At 36.2% G+C, this 21,251-nt stretch overlaps 1 protein-coding gene across 3 annotated transcripts in view; it reads right to left on the bottom strand.

The window, feature by feature from the left end:
• The window catches only part of COG6 (component of oligomeric golgi complex 6), a 62,117-nt gene that overhangs the window by 14,344 nt on the left and 26,522 nt on the right, over positions 1 to 21,251 (bottom strand). For all 3 annotated transcript variants that reach the window (XM_072976157.1, XM_072976159.1, XM_072976158.1), the window contains exons 12-17: positions 20,522 to 20,613; positions 15,727 to 15,844; positions 5,002 to 5,133; positions 4,510 to 4,677; positions 1,716 to 1,823; positions 557 to 610 (exon numbers count right to left, since the gene is read on the bottom strand). In XM_072976157.1, coding sequence (XP_072832258.1) covers positions 557 to 610; positions 1,716 to 1,823; positions 4,510 to 4,677; positions 5,002 to 5,133; positions 15,727 to 15,844; positions 20,522 to 20,613 — 672 coding nt within the window. The remainder of the gene's footprint in view (positions 1 to 556; positions 611 to 1,715; positions 1,824 to 4,509; positions 4,678 to 5,001; positions 5,134 to 15,726; positions 15,845 to 20,521; positions 20,614 to 21,251) is intronic.

The following is a 21,251-nucleotide window of genomic DNA, read 5'->3' as shown; positions in this document are numbered from 1 at the left end:
GATGAGGGCTAAATGTCACCCAACTGACAGCCATATACACACATGTGCAGTATATACTTCAGATGTGGAAACACGCTACAGGGTGGCGCTCATGCAGAAAGGGATGTGCAAGCCAGCTCGTTACTTGAAAAGAAGGTAATAACGTGGAGGTTCGGTGAGGATGACACTCAAGAGTAGCATATTATTTTAAGACTGGAATCCAGTTTCAGTTATCATCTCAGGAAGAAGTCAAGAACTACAAGCCAAGGATGACTGACAGCTGGAAGTCTGTAATGCTATATAGCCTAACTGCTTCATGTCTATCATTGCTGGTTCTCCATCAGGTTAGGAGGAAAACTCTGAAACTGAAGAAAACCTAAACAGGAACGATGAACCCCTTAGGGTATGGTGGAATATTACTACAAACGTATGTCTTAGTTAAAGGAATACGTGTGCAATCACTATGCCTGGACCCAATGTGAACACAGCGTATCAAGAGGTAAAGTTATCACTGGGAGAAAATAAGAATAATGTTCCATAAGGAAACCTATATTGAAATGCTTTATTATGTACTTACCATTGCAGCCTTCAGTGCCACAGAATCCAGGTTGGGCAAATTAGCTAAGGAGCCCTAACAAGACAGAAAGAGGAAAAAAAAACAAAACCAAGAAAACAGGTGCTATACATTTCAGTTCACTTATGAAATACAGTCCATTAGTAATACAGTCCCTGGCCCAAATTAAAAAATTTAGCTTATTTCCAAAGAACTCAAATGTCACATCTTCAACCTCAGTTAGAACAGGGACTCTTATCTGTTCATTTTTGCATCACTAGCACGAAGGCACTCAATAATACTTGTTGGAGGGAGTGAGAGCATGTACGCTTATTAACAATGGAAGTAGCAGGATACTTCAGCTTTACTCCTAAGGAGAAGAAAAGGGGCGGAGAAGCCCAGAAACGGCAGTGCGACATGGGGGCTTTAGAAGCTTCACTTTGACAATTTTAGATAGTATAAAAGGCTGCAGAATTGGTCCCTACTGGTAGAAATTTGCTTACTACTTTAACAAAAGAAAAAATTCAAAATTTGTGATTTTTGAGAGCTTCGCTTAAGAGTTCCTGGGCTATAAAATATTCTTCATGCTAATGTCATTTAAAATAGTTTTTCTGCTTCTTAAAGAAAGATACCTACATGGTTTTCTAGGGGTCACAGTACTCCACTTTCTAATTCTGCGGGAGTCCTATAACTTAAGATCCTATGCTAGCCCCAGAAGTATTTACTTTTCCAAAGTAATAGAACATGATTTGCTAAATTAAAAAGGGGATGACTGATATTTACACAGTAATCTAGACATTCAATTAACTGACAGTGATAAAGGACTCAGAAAATTTTACCAATATGAATATCCTTCAAATATTTTATAATACTAATTTTTGTATACTTTCATTACTTTTAACCTAAACTATTTGTAGTAAAAAGGATAGTTAATACTTTGGGAAGCTTTACTATATCTCAGGTAGTCAAGAACTATACGTGTAATATCTCACTTAATCTTCAGAACAACCTATGATCCAAGTTACTACCTCCAATCTACAGATGAGGAAACACACACAGAGAGACAAGTCACTTTCCCAGTGAAAAACTGCTATTAAGCGGCAGAGCCAAGATTCACACCAGAGTCTGCTCTAGAACCCACACTCTAAACTGACACATCCACTCAGGAACATCCGGTGCTTACCTGTTCAGGTTTGTGCTGCTGCACAGTGTTATAGATGTAACTCAGGCCTGCTCTAGTTAAAACGTAAGAGGCTTGCTCATTTATAAGCGTGTCCAAATGTGCTTCAATCTAAAATAAAACAAAATTGAAAGGAAGTGTTTTAAAAGAAGAGTAAGACTGTGGAGAGCCGGCTGCTTCTACATAAAGGCTCTTCCTTCCTCCAAAGAGGAAGTCCTCTTACAAAAGGGAGGGAAAGTCTTACTTAAAATGATAACCAAAGAGGGTTCCAGGACTAGTCAAAAAAATTTGAGTTGCTTCTCTGCTCTTTTAAAAGCTGGCATTAAGCAAATCACAAGCAAACAAATAAGAACTACTCATCAACAACAGCGTAAACTACACTACTCGGGAAGGGTTCCGGGGAGACGAGGACCTGAGGTTCCTCCCCTCCGCACTGCCGCAGGCCCCCGGCCTGCTGGACTGGCACAGCCGAGCCAGCACGCCCTCCGGAGACGCCTGGCGGAAATCCCACGGGGGCCGAGGCGGTGAGGCCTCGTGAGGACACGGCAGGCCTGTGACAACCAGGGGACTGCTGAGGACCCAGCAGAGCTGGTCAAAGGCTTCGGGCTGGGGGACGGCCTGAGACGGCCTGGCTGGCAGGGGTGAGCTGCACGCGCTCACCGGCTTTGTCCTGCCTTTGGGGAGGCCACCTAATGCTCCAGGGGCAGAAGCCGTGGAAGGAGACCCCCTTGGCGGGATGAAGCCCTTCCTAGCGGGGAGAAGTCTGCTGCCCCTTCCTCTTCCCAGCACAGGCCTGGAAGTCTCAAGGCCTTCCTTCTCCCCTCACCAGATAGTTCCCTGGGCTGTACCAGTTTGTCGGCCAGCAGCACAGGACAGATACTATCTGTTACCACCTGGATACTTGCCAGCGTCCAAGTGACTCCAGTAGCTGAGCCCCTCCCCTCAAAACTTACAACTGATTTAAAACAGGTAAGTAGGCACCAAGAGGAAACCCACCTGAACGACGGGAGCAAGTATTTTTTCCTGAGACAACACTACTGAAAGACACAGAGCACTTTAGTTTTTTTAAGTGAATGGCCAAGAAAGTACGATTAGAACCCTTACTTAATAGACTTAGTGGAAATCAAAGAAAAACAAGATTGCAAATATAAATATTTAAGGAAAGAGTTACTGCAAAGAACCAAATTAGTACCTGAAAGAAAAATGGAAGAATAGGAATACAGAGTAAATGTCAAAGAAATACACTAAAGTGAAGAGATTTAAAAAGAAACTAAAAGACAGATTCAGGAGATAAAGCCAAGGACAGGAGCTTCAGAACATAAAAAGTAACAGATGGAGAAGTGATAATTAATTAAAGATAATAGGAAACTTCATTAAACTAAAGAAAGGGTTGAATCTTCACACTGACTGTAAAGTCCAAGATGGAAATAACAGAAAAAGAGATACACCAAAAAACACCCTGAAGAAATACATGAACTCAAAGGAAAATAAATACTCATAAGCTTCCATATGAACAGAATAAGATAAGAATCACAAACAAAAGAGAATCAGACTAGGCTGAATTTCTTTTTTTTTTTTTAGGCTTAATTTCTCATTTTAAATACTGGAAGAAGCTAAGTAAAAGTGGAAGAAAATTAATAAACTATTGGTAGAAAAGGTCTGAAAATCAAGAATCTTTTAGTCAACATGGTAAACTGTTACTGTGGGGGCCGACGCCTTCCAGCATCCACATCCTGGCACAGTCCTCTCGTACACTGACTGTGGGCTGGTCCACGCAACCAGCACTGGCCACCAGCCTCTCAGCAAGCATGACGCAAGTGCAGGCTTAATGAGCACTTACGTGGTGGGGCTTGTCCTCTTGGAATGTAAAAAATGGCTTTGGAATATTTAAGAAACAAAGATAAATGGTGACAAAATAGATTATTGAACACCTGATATATCTGCACATCTTGAGAACAAATTTAGACAAATGGCAGAGTTTGGAGTTGAATTAGTGATAAACACAGTAAAAAAAACCAATGAATTTAAAAAAATTTATTAATTACACATAAATTTAAAAAAAGAAAGAAAGGAAAACTAATCATACTTCATTATATTTCTTTTCAAAGAACTAGAAATTAGAAAATATCATAAACTTAGAGGTCTCAAAACTCATTCCTTACAAAAACTCAAAACGTGACCAATCTTTACTATAGTCACTGCCAAACTGTCTATATACTGCTGATGACAAAGGAGATAACTTTTCGTTTTTTTTTTTTAATGTTAGATCTACCAAAAGTCACTATTTCAAAATCAGAAGCCAAGTATCTGGTAAATTTTATAAATGGCTTTGTTGTGACTCTTAAGTGATCCCATTTGGCTTATAGGACTGGAGCTCTCGGTATAACGAACTGTAATGTTTTGCCTAACACTGGTTTACACATAGATAAAAATATATCTGTCCTCTGCAGCACCTTCTGCACTAGCTACACAGCTTGAAAAACACAGCACATTATTCACAGTTCAGAAACTGAAATCTGCATGCAGAATAATGGTTCACATTTGTCAGAAAAACTTCCTTCTACCATCCCATATTATGGCTTGAATAAAATATCTTACCCATTACATATTTTGGCCCCTCCAAAACAACGGAAATACTGAACATGCTTGAGATGTGGCGGGGGTTGGGGTTCTATCAGACTATCACAAGGAATTCACAGAAATTAGGTCACTGAAATTAGCTTAAAGTCAGTAACTGAGGTCATGGATAGGAAAAAGATTTCATCGCAGTGAGCAGTCGCTTTATGGCAAAACTAACCTGAAACTGTAGCATTTCCAGACGTCTGTCAGTGAATTCAAACAGGGCTAAAGTGGTCTTCATCATATACAGTGAATTGACCATGAACGTGGCCATGTCAGCTGTGCCTAAATTGCTGGCTGACACAGTACACATCTGGAGGAGAGGATCCAGGACACATGATAAAACCTAGAAATGAAAAATAAAATTAATGTATTCTTTATTTCCCAAGAGTGAAACAGGTCTGTGTTAAGGGCACTTCAGACTGAATGTCAAATTAATAGGAAGGGGGCCAACTTACAGAAGCACATCAGAAAAAGATTAAATGGTATAATAACTGTAATAGTTTTAAAATAAGCATCACTGAACACTTTTTAAAGATAACTGGTTTAACATTTGAAATAAAAAGCAATGAGAGACTGTCAAAATATATGGGTTATAAAATGTCAGAATCTCAACAGAATGTACAATAGAGGGGCAGTAAGAATCATTACAAATGACTGTACAACATACCTGCACGAAGTCAGCCTGACGGGCATCTAGCGGTACGACCGAAGAGTCATGAGATGCCAACACTTCACGCAACAGCATGAGTGTCTGATTTAATGCAGAACTTGGTCCAAGATCAGGTGGCGGGAGTTCAACCTAAAATAAAGGACGATTTACCCCCTGTTTATATTTTTCTGCTCAATTTTAGTGTCTAAATAAATGCCAGTTCACATGTAAAATAATACATATAAAAGACATAAAGCACTGGCTGACACATTTCAAAATCTGTAATTTATCTGTAAGTTATCTTGTACTAATCAGCACAGAAAGTGACACAAAAGTTTTTTGTTATTCTACCTCACAATTAACGTATCACAATTAGAAGTAAAGACTTGGTACTTCTAAAATTTAAAAAAAAATTATGAGGAAACTTAGCAGTCTTTGAATTGTAGGATTATATTTTCATATGGATTTGAAATGACCCGGTTTTGTTTTTTAGATCAAGACTTAAGAAAAAACCAATCTAGAGACCAGCGCTTCACCAACTATAATATAACTGAGAATCACCACCCATACTCATGCCCAAATCTCAGGTATTTTGGCTCACTATGTATACGTATGGGGTCTAGAAATCTTTCAACAAGCACCTCAGGTGATTTTCAGGACACTGGTTCATGGGCCACACACTTCACAGAAAGAACACAACATTGCCACCGAAATCTCGGGTTCTGGAGTCGGAGATTAATTCTACATTTTGTACCTACCACTTACTAGTTTGTGACCTTGGGAAAGTTATTTAAAATCACAGAGGTTCAGAGGGATTCTGTAAAGATTAGAGGGGATTATTGCATCTTAACTACTGAATAGAGTACCTGGCACTTATTAACTGGCTAAGTTCATTACCTCTACTTGATGGTATCGTGATATCCAAGAGGCGCCTGTGATTTTTTTTAAAACATTTTTCAATGTACTTATAATATATACAGTCAGACTTTATAAATGAAACAAAAGCTAGTACTTATAAATCCATGTAAGACACCATACCCTTGTGTCAGGTAGACAGGAAAGCATAAGAATTTTAAAATATCAGGATTTGTATTTAGAATGCTTTATGTATAAAAGTTAATACATTAAAAGTGACAGCAGGAATGGCAAAGTATGGACCTCCAAAAATCCTCCCTCCTTCCTAAAAGCAACAAAAACAAAAAATTATGAGACATGCCAACAAACAAAAAACCAGTCATTTACAGGAAAAAAAATCCCAATAATCAATAGAAACTTTCCCTGAGGAAGCCTAGATGTTGGAAATACTAGCCGAAGACTTTAAATCAGCTCTTTTAAATGTGTTCAAAAACTAAAGGAAACCATGTTAATGAACTAAAGGAAAGTAAGAGAATAATGTCTTATAAAATAGAGAATATCAATAAAGAGAAATGGTGAAAAAAAAACAAACTGCCAAATAGAAATACTGCAGTTGAGAAGCACAATAGCAAATAAAAAATTCACTATAGGGAGTCAACAGATTTGAGCAGAAAGAATAATTAGTGAACTTAAAAATAGGTCAATTAAGATTGATCAATTTGAGGAACAGAAAGAAAAAAAAAATGAAAGAAAATTAACAGAGCGTCAGAGACCTATGGGACAACATTAACAACAGCAGTACAATGAGAATCTCAGGAGAAGAAATAAGGGAGGGAAGTGCAAAAAGAGTATTTGAAGAAATAGTAGCAGGAGATCTAGTAAGTCCAATTTAAAAAAAAAATTAAACTAAATACCCAAGAAGTTCATGAACTCCAAGCAGAACAAACTTAAATAGATTTACACTGAAATACATCATAATCAAACTTAAAAGACAAAGATAAAGAGGGAATCTTAAAATCAACAAGAGAGAAGTAACTCATTCTGAACAAAGGGTTCTCAATAAGATTAACAGTTGACTTCTCATCAGAAAACATGGAGACCAGAAGGCACTGGATGATACACTTGAGGGCTGAAAGAGACTGTCAATCAAGAATTCTATATCCAGCAAAACTATTCTTCAAGAATGAAGAAGAAATTAAGACCTACCCAATACACAAAAACAAAAGCTTTTTACTAGCAAACCTGCTCTGCAAGAAATACTGGAGGGAATCCTTCAGGCTAAAATGAAGGGACATTAGACAGTAACTAAAATTTAAAAGTTGAAGAGAAATCTCTTTTATCTCCTTCAACTAAGGCCTTTAAAAGCCATGCAAATTTAAAGTAAAGGTCACAGTTTTCCATAGTTAGAGCCAATGGTAAATGATACAGGGAATGCTACTTGAGCTCACTTCATTGAACAAACTGCCCTTCCATAAGGCACTTTCACACACACCCGTAGGTGAGATCAGCAACAGGTCAGAATCACACATCTAAAGCAAAGTGAAAATTATAGCAATTGTCAGATAAACAAGATTTCAGACTTTACAATTCTATCCTAGGAATAATGGAAAGAAAATCTAAAGAAGAGAATGTCTGATGAATATGCTCCATTACTTCAATTTAATTTCATCTAAGTGAATTTTGTTTCTAACGGTTAAATATTACACAAAGTAAATCTTTCTCTATTTCTTCTGAAGTCCCTCCAATCCTGTGCTTACTTCATACTGACCTTCTATCATTTGTATCTACATATATTTTGTATTTAATGTATATGGTTGTAGAGCCCAAACACTAGAATTAAGTGGGCTTTGTGATTTAGAGAATCTACAAAAAAGTTGTAGCAATTGTTAAAACAAAGCCTATGAACTTCCTGTATAACAATAATTACAATACAGAAACTCCTATAAGCTTTGATCTGCGCAGCAAATACCAATCTATTTACAAGTACTTCCTCAGAAACCAAGTTACCACTAGCAAGTGAGTGGCAGATGCATCCTCAGAGTATCATGAGTAGGAGGAAGAGGTGTTACTATTACAGCTACTTGGACTCAAGCTAATAATAGAAATTTTACACACTGGTGGAAAAATGTTGAAGAATATGTAAACTTTTGCCCTACAAAAAAAAATATCTCCCTCATGTTCTAGACTGTGTGCTATTAACACCAAGCATGTTAATGTCAGTAAATGGACACACATCGCTGATTATGTTCAAAGCATACACCCTTAGGGACAATGAGCAAACACCTTAAAAAAAAAGCCAAAGAAGGTTGCTAAATTAGCTATGAAAGTGTGTAGCTCAACAAGGTCCTATTGTATAGCACAGGATCAGTATCTTATAATAACCTATCATGAGAAAGTATACATATATAGTAATACATATACTATATATAACTATACTATATATATATAACTACATATATATCACTGAATCACTATACTGTACACCAGAAATTAACACATTATAAGTCGACATCGTAAACTGACTATACTTCAATAAAAAAAAATATGTAACATTAGTAGCCTTCAGAAAAGTACAAATCAAAATGAAATACCACCACACAACTTCCACAATGGCTAAAATTAAAGACTAACAATAACAAGCACTGGAGAGGATGTGGAGGAACTCAAATTCCCATACATTTCTGGTAGGATAAACTGGTACAACCGTTTTGCAAAAATGCTTGGTAGTAGCTATGAAAGCTATCAATCATATACCCTAGATATTCTATTACTGTATATACACACAAGAGAAATGAAAACCTACATCCACCAAAGGACATGTACAAGAATATTCACAGGGGCTTTATTTATAATATCTAAGAACTAGAAATAATATAAATGTCTAATAATAACCTGTAGTAAATTTATATAATAGAATTATTAAACAATGATTTAAAAAATGAACTACTGCTAAACACAACATGGATGAATCTTATATAATGTTAAATGAAAGAAGTCAGACTCAGAGTTCAACACTATGAATTTATTTAAATATATTTCAATAGCACACACAAATAGGAAAAAGAAGTCAAATGGTTGTTTACTTTGAGGGATACCAACTGGGAAGGTGTGTGAAGAAGCTTTCTAAGGTGCTGGAGGTGTTTTATATGTTGATCTGGATAACGATTAATGAACATACACAAACACAAAATTTTAATGAACTTTACACTTAAGGTCTGTGTACTCAAGTTTTATCTCCATTTACAATGAAAGTTCATTTGGCCTTTTTTTGTTTATATTATATAAAAATTGAGAATCAATGTTTTATAAAAATATCTAAAATTGATAAAAGTGATTAATAATAATTATAAAGTACAAAAGAACTTTATGAAAGATATATTCATAACTTTTATGTACATTTTCCAATTAAAAAAGGTGAAGTATAAACAAAAATTTCCCATTTACAAGCATTTGGTCTCCTGGAAACTTCATATTCTACATATTAGAACCTCATTCTTCCTGTGACTGTTTACTGTGATGCTCTGTATCCCTTTTGTAAATAGGTGCTCTGACTTTATGAGAGGAAAATGAAAAGGCTGCACCATAAAAACTCTAAAAGCTGTTTTTACCACCTCATTCCACTGCCAACTTTAGCTTTATTCTTTCAAATATCTTCCATTTAAGGCCCCCTAATTTTCTGTACTGTAGCTTCTTAGGCCACTAACCCACCTGTTTTCAAAAAATAAAAACCAAGCCAAACAAACAAACCAACCCTCAAATTTTTAAACTAATTTCTTCATTCTATATATAGATTCCTTATGCTCTATCTCTAAATATACATATGTTCTAGAAATTGACAGGGAACAGAACTGAAGTTTTTTTTAAACTTTATTGAGGTACGATTGACAAACAAAAAGCTATGAATATTTAATGTATGTAACTTAATGAAAATATTGATATATGTATACCTGAAACCAAGTCTCCCTAAAACCGAGTTCCCTTACTCAGTTTATGATGAACTTCTCTAACCAAAACTGTATTCTCTTTCTTGTCCCGCCCTCCTTCCCCTCAGGACTGAGGAGTATCAAAGAAGAGGGAGGATCAAAACCAAGCAGGATCCTGTGGGGCCTTCCCAGGTACAACAGGCCCTCCATACCTCCCATTTCTTGTTTGTAGAACAAGACGCTTTTAGTCCCCTAGGCCTTCCCTGAGTACTGAAGAGCAGACCCAAGTAGTTAAGGACTAGAATAACAGAGACACAGGACTCCCGGTTCCTCCTGAATCAGCAGGGTACAGATAACAATCTGATGCATATCTCTGAATTGTTCCGGAGAAACTAAGATCCCCCACCCAGGGAGAGGATGGTGAGCACATGCTGACCATTAGCACCAGACACTAGACTGGCTGGAACGAGAAGGCTGAGATTCCCAAACATCACCTTGTTACCTCACCACCAGCCAATCAGGAGATCCACCAGCTCATCATGCATCCTAGGACCCTCTTCCCTAAAACTGTCTTTAAACACTCTTGCCTGAAAGCCATCGGGGAGTTCTGGTTTTTTGAGCATGAGCTCTCCATCCTCCTTGCTTGGCACCCTGCAAATAAAACCTTACTTTGCTGCACTCACTGTCAGAGTTTGTCTTTCCAGATCGTGGGCTCATGAGCCTTTGCTCAGTAATATACCCTTGAAACCATCACTACATCCTATGCTTAAAACATATCACCTCCAAGTTTCCTCTTATTTATTTATGGAATTAAAGTTTTCAAGTCAATCAAGTTATTCAAGATAAATCTAAGAGTGCAAGCTAACATTTGTTTGAAATAATTTCAAATAATTACAGCTTGTTCCACATACTTTTATTTAAAATTTAAAAAGCATTTCAGCTGAAAACATTTTGTTTTTCCTGGCAGAATAATCTACAAGGAATAATGTAAAACTCAAACTATTCATCTAAAACAGCACTTCTCAAACTTTAACAGGCATATGAAGGACCAGGGAATCCAGCTAAAGTGTATATTCTGATTCAGTAGGTCTGGGGCCTGAGATTTTTAATCTCAACTAAACTCATAAGCTCCTAGGTGATGTCCATGCTGCTGGCCCAAGTACTACAATTTAAATAGTGAAAAGAGATTCTAGGCAGTAACCATATCCTAGAATTTAAATCAAAATTTAAAGGACTGTTAAGGTTTTTTTTTTCAGTAAGCTGGGCAAATCAATCCTGACTATTATTAATTTGATAGGGGTTTCATTTATGACATACTGTATCTTTTAAATTAGAATTGTACTATTACTATAGTGAAAAGAATTTTAGAAAATGTCTGTCTAGCTAAAATTGAAACAACATTGTGTCTTTTGTAGTACACAACATATTTCCTTTTAGACTTTGCTAGATTTGCAGTTACGAATGTTTCAGGAGAGCTTGATTAGGATGGGAATACACATACTTGAATACTCAAGTGCTTCAAACTGCTTTGTTAGGGAAAATGTACATCGTTCAATAAAATGATGTCCTTGAATTTTTTTTTTCATACTAGATAAAGAATTAGTTCCCAAATATGTCTTTTTAAAAGCACAGAAGGAACCATGAAAGGAGTTCATCTCTGGCTATACCTTTATTTTAAAAGCAATTCTTTCCAACAACTTTACTATCCATTTAAAATTCTATTAACAAAAATTTCCACTTGGGTGCTTTGCTAATGAAGACCATTCTGCAATAAGTGTCATTTTCCTCATAAGGCTAGAATCTTTTTAAAAGAGATGAACGATTTACAAGGGGAAGAATAAGTGAAAGATATAATATAAAATATGGAACATTAAAATTTGGCAGAGAAGGTAACTCTTGAAAGAAACTGGAAATGGTTGTATATACAAGCAACACATAAGCTATAAAAAGTATTATATTCCAATCTCAATATTAAAATATCCCTAAATGTGACCCAATTCATATCCAAGAAAAACATTTCAGGGTACAATTACTAATGATAATGACAACAAAAATAATAACCAAAACCTATTCAATGCTACAAACTCAAAAAGGCTGCAGTATTAATTGGGACTTCATACTTTCAAATTAAAATTCTTTCTTTCCCTATTTTTACCCTATTATGTTCTAGGTTCTAACTGGAAGATTCAGTGTTTAAAACTTGCCTTTTATTAGTCATTACATTTTCCTATTTTCTTGCAACTTTAATTAACTTAAGAGAAATAAAGTATGTAAGAACTTAGTGGGTTTTTCTGAGTAAAAATAAAGTAAACGGATAAACACTTGCGAAAAATAAATAAGATGCTTCCTTTCCAACATGGACAAAAATAAACTTCAGGTAGATTTAAAATTTTGATATAAAATTGAAACTACAGAAAGACCTAAAAACATAAATTTAAATGAATTTATTAAATAATCTAACATTTTGCCACTGATATATGATTTGTAAATACTTTCTCCCATTCTGTGGGTTGCCTTTTTACTCTGTTGATAGTGTCTTTTAATGCCCCAAATCTCTTTAATTTTCACGAAGTTCAATGTATCTATTTTTTCTTTTGTCATCTGTGCTTTTGGTGTCATACCCAAGAAATTACTAGATCCAATGTTGTAAAGCTTTTGCCCTATGTTTCTTTTAAGAATTTTTATAATTTTAGGTTTACATTTGAGTCTTTGATATATTTGGGGCTAACCTGTATATAGTGTTAGATCAGGATCCAACTTCTTTCACACGTGGATCCCCAGTTTTCCCAGCACCATTTGTGGAAAAAGATTGTCCTTTTCCCATTGAATGGTCTTGAAACTCTTGTCAAAAACATTCGATCATGTATGCAAGGGTTTATTCCTGGGCCCTCTATTCTATTCCACTGTTCTAGACATCTGTCTTTATTCCAGTACCACATTGTTCACTGTAGCTTTGTAGCAAGTTATGAAATCAGGAAGTGTCAGTCCTCCAGCTTTCCTCCTTTTTTTTTTTAAACCCAAGATTGTTTTGGCTATTCAGGGTCCCTTAAGATTTCACAGGAGTTGCAGAATGAGTTTTTCTACTTTTGCAAAACGTGTCATTGAGATTTTGAGAGGGATTGCACTGAATCTGTAGATTGCTTTATATAGAACTGAGATCTTAACAATATTAAGTCTTAAAATCCATGAACATGGGATGCCTTCCCATTTATTTGTATCTTCTTTAATTTCTTTCAGCAATGTTTTGCAGCTTTCAATGTGTAAGTCTTTCATCTCCTTGGTTAACTCCTAAGGATTTTATTCTTTTTGGTGCTATTATAAATTGAATTGTTTTTGACATTTCCTGTTTGGATTGTTCATTAGTGCACCAAAATGCAGCTTTTTGTGTGTGTGCTTACTTTGTATCCTGATATTTTGCTGAATTTACTTGTTAGTTCTAACAGTTTTCGTGTAACCAAATATCTTTAGTGGTTTCTACATAGAAGATAGTATCTGCAAACAGAGATAATTTTACTTTTTCCTTTCCAATTTGGATGTCTTTAATTCCTCTTTCTTAACTACTTGCGCTGGCGAGAATTTCTAATATAGGCATACCTTAAAGATATTGCACATTTGGTTCCAGGACACTGTAATAAAGCAAGTATCTCAATAAAGCAAGTCACATGAATTTTCTGTTTCCCAGTGTATATAAAATTTATGTTTAAACTATGCTGTAGTCTATTAAGTGTATAGTAGCTTTATGTCTACAAAAACAATGTACATATCTTAATTTAAAAATACAAAGCAAAAAACAATTACAACGGTAATTCCCATATTACAATTTGCCTCTTGTCCCCATCACATGAATAAAATTGTTCTAAGTCATGGGTCATCTGTATACTGACAAAGGTAACAAACCTGCAATCCTCACTTTATGAGAATTCTTCATACAGTATCTATCATCAATCACGCCCTCCTTCTTGAAATTCTATTGGTTTTTCTGATGAAACTCTTCTCATTTTTTTCCTGCCTCTCATCATCCTTCCTCAGCATCCTCCCATGGTTGGGCTTATTTTCTTCTTTTAAATGTCAGTATTTCTCAAGACTGTCTGTCCTGGAAGATCTGCTCTTATTAAACATGATTCCTAAAGACCTCATAAAAATCCATGGATTCAACAATCTTTTATATGCAAAACTCCCTGAATTCAAATGTATATAGCTCCGTACTAGATTAGACTTGACTGCAGGCTATCCCACATGTATCTTGTCTAACTTAGACAATAACATCTTTATCCCCCAAATTTCACACTCTCTCTTTATTCAGGTTACCTGGAATCAATACTCCCAGGTCGGTAACACAGGAATTATTTTAGATCTCCTCCACCTCATTTACCCACATTCAATCAGTCACCAACTTTTGAAGATCTACCTTTACCCCTCAAGAATCCGTCCCTTCATGGCTCTTCCCAGAGTCTCTGCCTTGGAACATGTATTTTCATAAAAACTACTTCGATATTCCCTTAATTATCCTGTCTGCAACCTAGCCTATTTACATCCACACCACTTTCCAATGATTTTTTTTAATAACTGAAAAATTTGTTTATTGATGACCCATAGCTTGTGCTCTTGGATATTCTATTTGTCTCCTCTACTTAGGATGACCTCTCCCCACCACCTTTCACCTACCTCATCTACTATGCCCTTCAAAGTTCAAGCCTTGTGTCTCCCTCTCTGGAAGGCTCCCTCTCTGTAAGTGTATACTATACATATCCTCCTCCTATAGTGCTAGCATAGCACCTTGGACATGCCTTTCCTAAAACCTGTGACTCTACAGTAGTCACAGAATTTATTAGACTATTTTCCATGAAAAAAGAAGCAACCCAAGACCAGCAGACGGCTGTCTGCCCTTGTATTCTCATCAGCAAGTATGTGTCTGCTCATGTGCAAAGTCTGTACCACGTATGAATGATTTTAGAAAAACTGTGTCTAAATAAGAACCCATATAAACATATCTATAACTAGAATTGATTGACTATTAGTAAACTGGTACAAACAGAGGTACAGAAAAACGTATAAGAGAAATATTCCAGCTCCACAAAATCATGCTGTTTTTCCACAAAAATTTAAGTCATGCATGGGGATCAGAAAGCAGATCTTAATATCCCATTAAGGCTTCTCTAAGATTAAAAATGTAAAAATTGACCAGGTACTCTGGATTGGATTGCTATTGACTGTTCCACACTATATTACAAACCTGTGTCTAATATAACCAAGTTGTTAGATAGAGTAGTATAATTTAAAAAAAAAAAAAAACCAGGATGGTGATTGTGATGCATCCTTGAAAAACTTTTCAGTCTTCAATAATCAAACAAAAATAAAGAAGGATTTGGTCATTGTAAATCCATTCCTTAAGGTCTTGCCAATTTATTCCTGCATAACACACAGCTCAATTTAAAATATTAGCTCTCATAGAACTCTTTCAGGTTTTTGCTGTCATTGTTTATTTTTGTAGGAGTTTTCTGTTATCTTGCTTGTTTTCACAATTCATTATTGTATATAACTTGAAGGAACAAATTTCCTAAGGACAAAGCCATACCAAGAGAGTGTAAAAATATAAGTAAGATGTTTAGAAAAAACAGTAAGTAAAAGTTCCAGTTTTCCAATCTATATGTCATTTTAGCCCTGACCTAAATATTGTAAGTCTGCTTGAATTACAAAATTTTGGTTACAGAAAAATGGTAGTGAAACTAGAGCTTGAGATTCTATCTCCAATTATGACTCAGAGTTACACTGTTCCAGGAACAGACTGTAAACCTAGATCCAGTAAGCCATCTCAAAATGAATTTTGTTGTTCACAGGAAGAACTCAAAAGTACACTGTATGGAATGGGAAAAAACTGTCACCAATGTAAAAACAGTGAAACAGCATTTTTAAATGTGAAAGACTCACATTCACATAGTTTAAGAACTGCATTTTTCAAACATACCTTGTCCATTAATTTACTTGCATGAAGACTCAAGCTATTGAAGAATATTTTTTTGCTCAGCAAATGCATTTCTTCAATGGTAGTCAGTAACGTAGTTGCACTATTTCCAACAATGCCACTTAAAAGCAAAGAATATTTCAGATTGCAAAACATGCTAAAACAATTCAGTTCTTTAACTGAGTGTAAGTGTTTAAAAAAAGATCTAGATTTAAACAAAAGTTTTTATATAGAATATAACCTGCAAGTTAAAAACAATTATTGTAGTTTCATATTAAAATGAGGTGTTTTTTTCAAGTTAGGTGACAAACAAATGAAAACAAACTACAGTGTCTTCAATATTCCACAATCTCAAAAAAAAATTCACAATCTCTTTAAGAAAAGCAGTGGGTTAGAACAATTATGCAAACCCATGCTTCTGTTTTTCTTCTCTTACAGTAAATGTATGTCTTGATTATCCAAGATCTCATTTTAAGGAAGCCATTCCCTCAACAGCTATATTGAGAAAATATTTTATTTACTTAATTTTTTGGGGAGGGTGGGGGTAATTAGGTATTTATTTCTATAGAGGTACTGGGGATCGAACCCAGGACCGCACGCATGCTATGCACTCACTCTACCACTGAGCTACACCCTCCCCTGAGAAAATATTTTCATTTTATTAATACTGAATTACTTTTTAAATTAAAACTGTTACGCTGTACCAACAACACACCAGTAAATTATAAAGTTTCTCATTTTTCATACTGCTGCCTAAATAGCAGTATATTTAGACTAATTATGAAAAATCTGGTATCATTTAAAAATCATTATTAGTACATTCCATAATTCTCTATTTGCTATCACAAGGATATTTCTTAGACCCATTCAGTAGGGTTTCCCATTTTGGGCAGGATGTAAGACAGGCATGTATATAAAACAGTCCCCAATTTTATTCTCCTATTCATGTACTGAAAGTGATTTTAAAATATGTTTTTAGAGGAAAAGTTTTTTGTTGATGCAAAAATATACTGTAATCTGGTAGGAAATTATAATTTCTAAAGGCACAATAACATCTTACTATGACTACAAACATTCAGATTGCTGAAGTTAATGTAATGGCACTAATACATATTGGTAGATAGTAAGCAAAACATACAGCAAATTTACTGAGAACTGATATATAACATGATACATTATAAAAGCAAGTACTATGTATTTCAATACATTTTAAAACTAAAATAAATTTGAACTTGTACATGGTTAATGCAGACAAAGCAAATTATCAGTTTTATGTACTACATAAAACATGAAAGTATTTCAGTAAAAAATATTATAGCTTAACACGAAAATAAATTGGAAGGTGCTCCCACACATGCCTATTCATGTAATAAAGTAAGTATGTCTTTGAATAAAAGAATGATACATCAAGCAAGGGGGGAAGAAGAGTGAATGAACACAAACAAACAGCAACTGATATTTTAATGAAAAAATTGGAGAGACATCAAGATCCATTTACATTCATTTTTTAAAATGTGGAGTTATCAACCACATTTTGCAGGTACTCAGATCCAGAGTTTACTAATGTTTACTGAGTCCTCGCCAGGTCCCAGTCACTGGACTGAACATCTGTGGATGCTACTTGTATTCCCCTTCATATTCCTACCCAGTGTGCTTTCACTCCTATCGATTGTTCGGCTTTAGGGATTATACACAAACTCCCTGAGGCAGAAGACGAGTTAAATTCTACAGAGCTCCTCCCCCATCACAATATACTCAAACCCCATCTTCCCCAGGCTTCCTAATACAGTTATACCCCAGGGCTCTGGTAAATAGTCAACGTTTACATTATTACAAGCGTGTAAATACTCATCAGGGAACCCAACACAAGGGAAAGAGCAGGCTGCTCAAGACGACAAACCCGAGTGACAGGCGCGTGGCAGGTCTAGAGAGCAGCCCGGGGAGACTGGAGACGCAGGACAGGGGCTCCAAGGGGATGTGGGGAGAGGAGAGGGAGAGAAGCTGGGAGGATCACTGGATGTGCCTGACTACATGGCGAAAACACAACACGGAGTCCACCTAGCAGTTTGGGACTGAAACCGCATTACGGGCAAGGAAAGCAAGCAAGCACAGACACCGAGCAATTTTCAACTACAGAGAGAGAAAGTTTTACAGGAAAGGAAATGTAACCAAAGTACGCTGGATTTTCCCCACATCTCCCTTTTTGGGGTTTTGGCAGAACCTATCCTCTCCGAGTTTTAATGCAAAGGGGGCAAACATTTTTTGAGAACTTGAGTTTTTCCTACTTTCCCCAACCTCACTGGATATTCCTCCCCAGTTTTCTTTGTTTCTTCTCTTCTTAACCTCTAGACACTGATCTACGCTCACTTCTGATGTGATTTTACATGGTTCTGTGGCTTCAAATACCTATACGCTGTAAGTTACCAAATTAATAGTTTCAGTCTTTTTTTTTTTCTGTGTTCTCTGCTCACTTGACATCTCCTACTGAATGTTCACAAGGACACGGAATCTGACTCAGCCAAAACTGCAGTGAACTCTTCATCGCCCACCCACCCCTGTCAACACGGTCCTCTCCAGCACTTTCGGTCTCAGCACATGACAATACCATTTTCATCTGGCTGTTCAAACCGACAGCCAAGAACCTGACTCCTCACACCTCACTCCATCTAGTCGATATGCAAGTACTATTAGCTAGAACATAAAATATCTCCAGAACCAACTAATTCTTACCACCTCCAAATCTACCAACCTAGTCTGACTCGTCCTCACTTCTGCTCAGAACCACAAACTGCTTCCTAGGTACCTTCCCTGATCCCCTTTCGTCCCACTATGCTACACGATCCACACAGTACCCAGAGCCCCTTCTTTACGTCATAAATCGCTCCCGTCACTCAGAATCCTCCCACATCATCTTTAACATACTGAGAGAGTAAAATCTAACTCCTCACCATGGCCTACAGAGTCCTACATGGGTCTGGACTCTGCCTCCCTCTTTGATTTTATCTCCTCTTAACTCCTTCCAACTCACTCCACTCCACCTCTGGCATTCTTCTGGTCCCCTAGAGTCCAAGCTTTTCCTGGCCTTGGGCCCAGGGTGTGCCTCTGCCCAGGACACTCTCCTTCAAATGCTTTTCACCACCCGGCTCCACATCATTCAGGTCGCTGCTCAGTGGTCACCTGCACCAGCAGGCCCTCAAAGGCAGTCATACTCACGTAACACCTACTCACACAGATCCCTCCCTGTGTTTTCTAATGCCTTTCTCCCGCTGTATTTCTCCTCAGTGCCCTTGCTGCTATTTAAAATTATTATTTGATACTTGCTTGTCTGCCCCATTAGAATGTAAGTTCAAGCTCTGTTTAGTTCACTGTCATTTCCTTAGCACCTAGAAAATGACATTTATAGTTAACTTTTCAGTTGACTACATGAAGAAATGTGTTAACAAGCAGAAAAAGTACATGCAAAAAATGTATCAAAAGATACTGTCATCTTCAAAATTATCATCTTCAAAGACAGAAAAATTATAATTCTCAGAGCCTAAAAAAACCTATCATCTTCAGAATCCAAATGATTTTATTCTTAGCACTCTCTTATCATTATCTTCAAGTAAGAAATTTCATGCAGCACCATCATGGCATAACTAAATAGATTATTTAAAAATTATTTTACCACTATCTTTTGCATAATACAGCATTAGCTATATTTCAGCTGCTCCTGTGTTTTCTAAATATGCATAATTTTCTTATTTTAGGAAGCCTAACACATTACAACTGAAACTAATTTATTGCTTTTGAGTCATGGACAGCGGTGATAATAAATTTGTATCTACAATGTTAGACAACTAACCCCAATCCTATCTCTGATTAATTTTGTGGCCTGCAGCTTATTAGTTTTGTTGAAAAATCTATCAATAAGATATGAAATCTGTCTCTTAGCTGTGAGCTTTGGGTGGCTAATCTCAGCCACCAGGAGGCAGGTAACACCGCTGCCACATTCTTTTGGTGCTTCTTGAACTAGTGATCCCTGTGCATCCATCGGATCTGTTAGTTACAACAACCCTCTTGGATTTTAACAACTGGCCTTCTGTTCCTGATACTGGCATTCTTGATAACAAGTAATTTTAAAGCATTTTTTAGTAGACTAATATAAAAACTATCAAAAACAGAGCCTGGAAAAACACTGTTTGAACACAACTACACGTGTAAAATGGTCTTATGGTGACATTTTCAGTTAAGGCTCAAGTGTATGTATACCATCAACAGATACATGCAAAATGAAAATGAATGCAAATTTGGGAGTCAAAGATCATATTTTAGATAAGGCAAGTGGTTCCTAAGCAGATAAAGCTGTTTTTATTTAGAGGAGGTAAAGCAATGGTTTCTGTTTTATCACTAATGGAAAACTAAATGTTAAAGGTGAATTTATGTTATTTACATCCAGAATAGGACATTTCACTAATTACGCCCTATTCTGAGTATAATATGTAGTTGCTTTAGGTGTTGTGGATCTCTTTTACTAATACAGGAGGACTCAATAAACACTTGTACAGATTTACACCACTCCCTAAGTTGTGTGTGTGCTAGTGTGTGTGTCTGGTTAGGCTGGGAGAAGAAAGGGAGAAGGAAAGGCTGCACCTCAAAGTACAGCACGTATAATGCACACAAGATGAGTCACATGGTGTGGAGGCTCTGCCAGCTGGTCATGCAAAGAGAATGTACACACAAAAAATATTACACTGGGTTCTAACTGAAATGAGGTATCACATCGGATTTAACAAGCACATTTAAACATTACACTTACCTGATTGTATGGTGGTAAAATTTAAGGAGGTTAGAAATTTTGTATAATAAAACTGCTCCAGGTTCAGCAACTATTACTTGCTCAATTCGAACCTATTAAAACATGTGAGAAAAAAGTAAACATTTCTTAAAAGTGTAACTTCTCTTCATTAATCACATGTAGTATGAATAGCATTAAAAAATTAAATTTTATCATTGCAGAAATCACAAAATTCCTTTCAAGTTATTTCTGAACATTAAATTACAAAGGATGGTAAAATAACACAAACATTTTAACACAGATACGCACTACAAAAAAGTGATCCTTTACCTACAGAATTTGGTTCAAGGCAGTTGCTATGAGAAACTCAACACAGTGATTAGATCATCTTTAAGTTTTTCACCAGCACATAAGGGACTTTAGCTCAGCACTAAACAGCAAAGAAGCTGTGACATTCTAAAAACAGATTATCAGTGAAAACGTACTGCTCTATGGACAAATATTCAGAAAAAATTTCTTTAATTCTTATCTTTAAACTACTATACCAAGTTTCTTTTTATATTAATTAGAGAATAAGAAAGCAGATAAATCTCAAATTAGCACTAACATAATCTGTCTAATTATACTACTACCAGGGCAATATCAGATCTAGTTCAAGATTAACTTGATCTGCTCAAGATTAACTACTCGGAGTCCTTTCTAATTAAACTCCATCCCTCACTAATCTTTCCCTTACTTTATATTCCCTAAT

The sequence above is a fragment of the Vicugna pacos genome, chromosome 14 (genome assembly GCF_048564905.1).
Source record: "Vicugna pacos chromosome 14, VicPac4, whole genome shotgun sequence".
NCBI classification, from domain to species: Eukaryota; Metazoa; Chordata; class Mammalia; order Artiodactyla; family Camelidae; genus Vicugna; species Vicugna pacos.
This window is presented reverse-complemented; position numbering and strand designations above follow the sequence as displayed.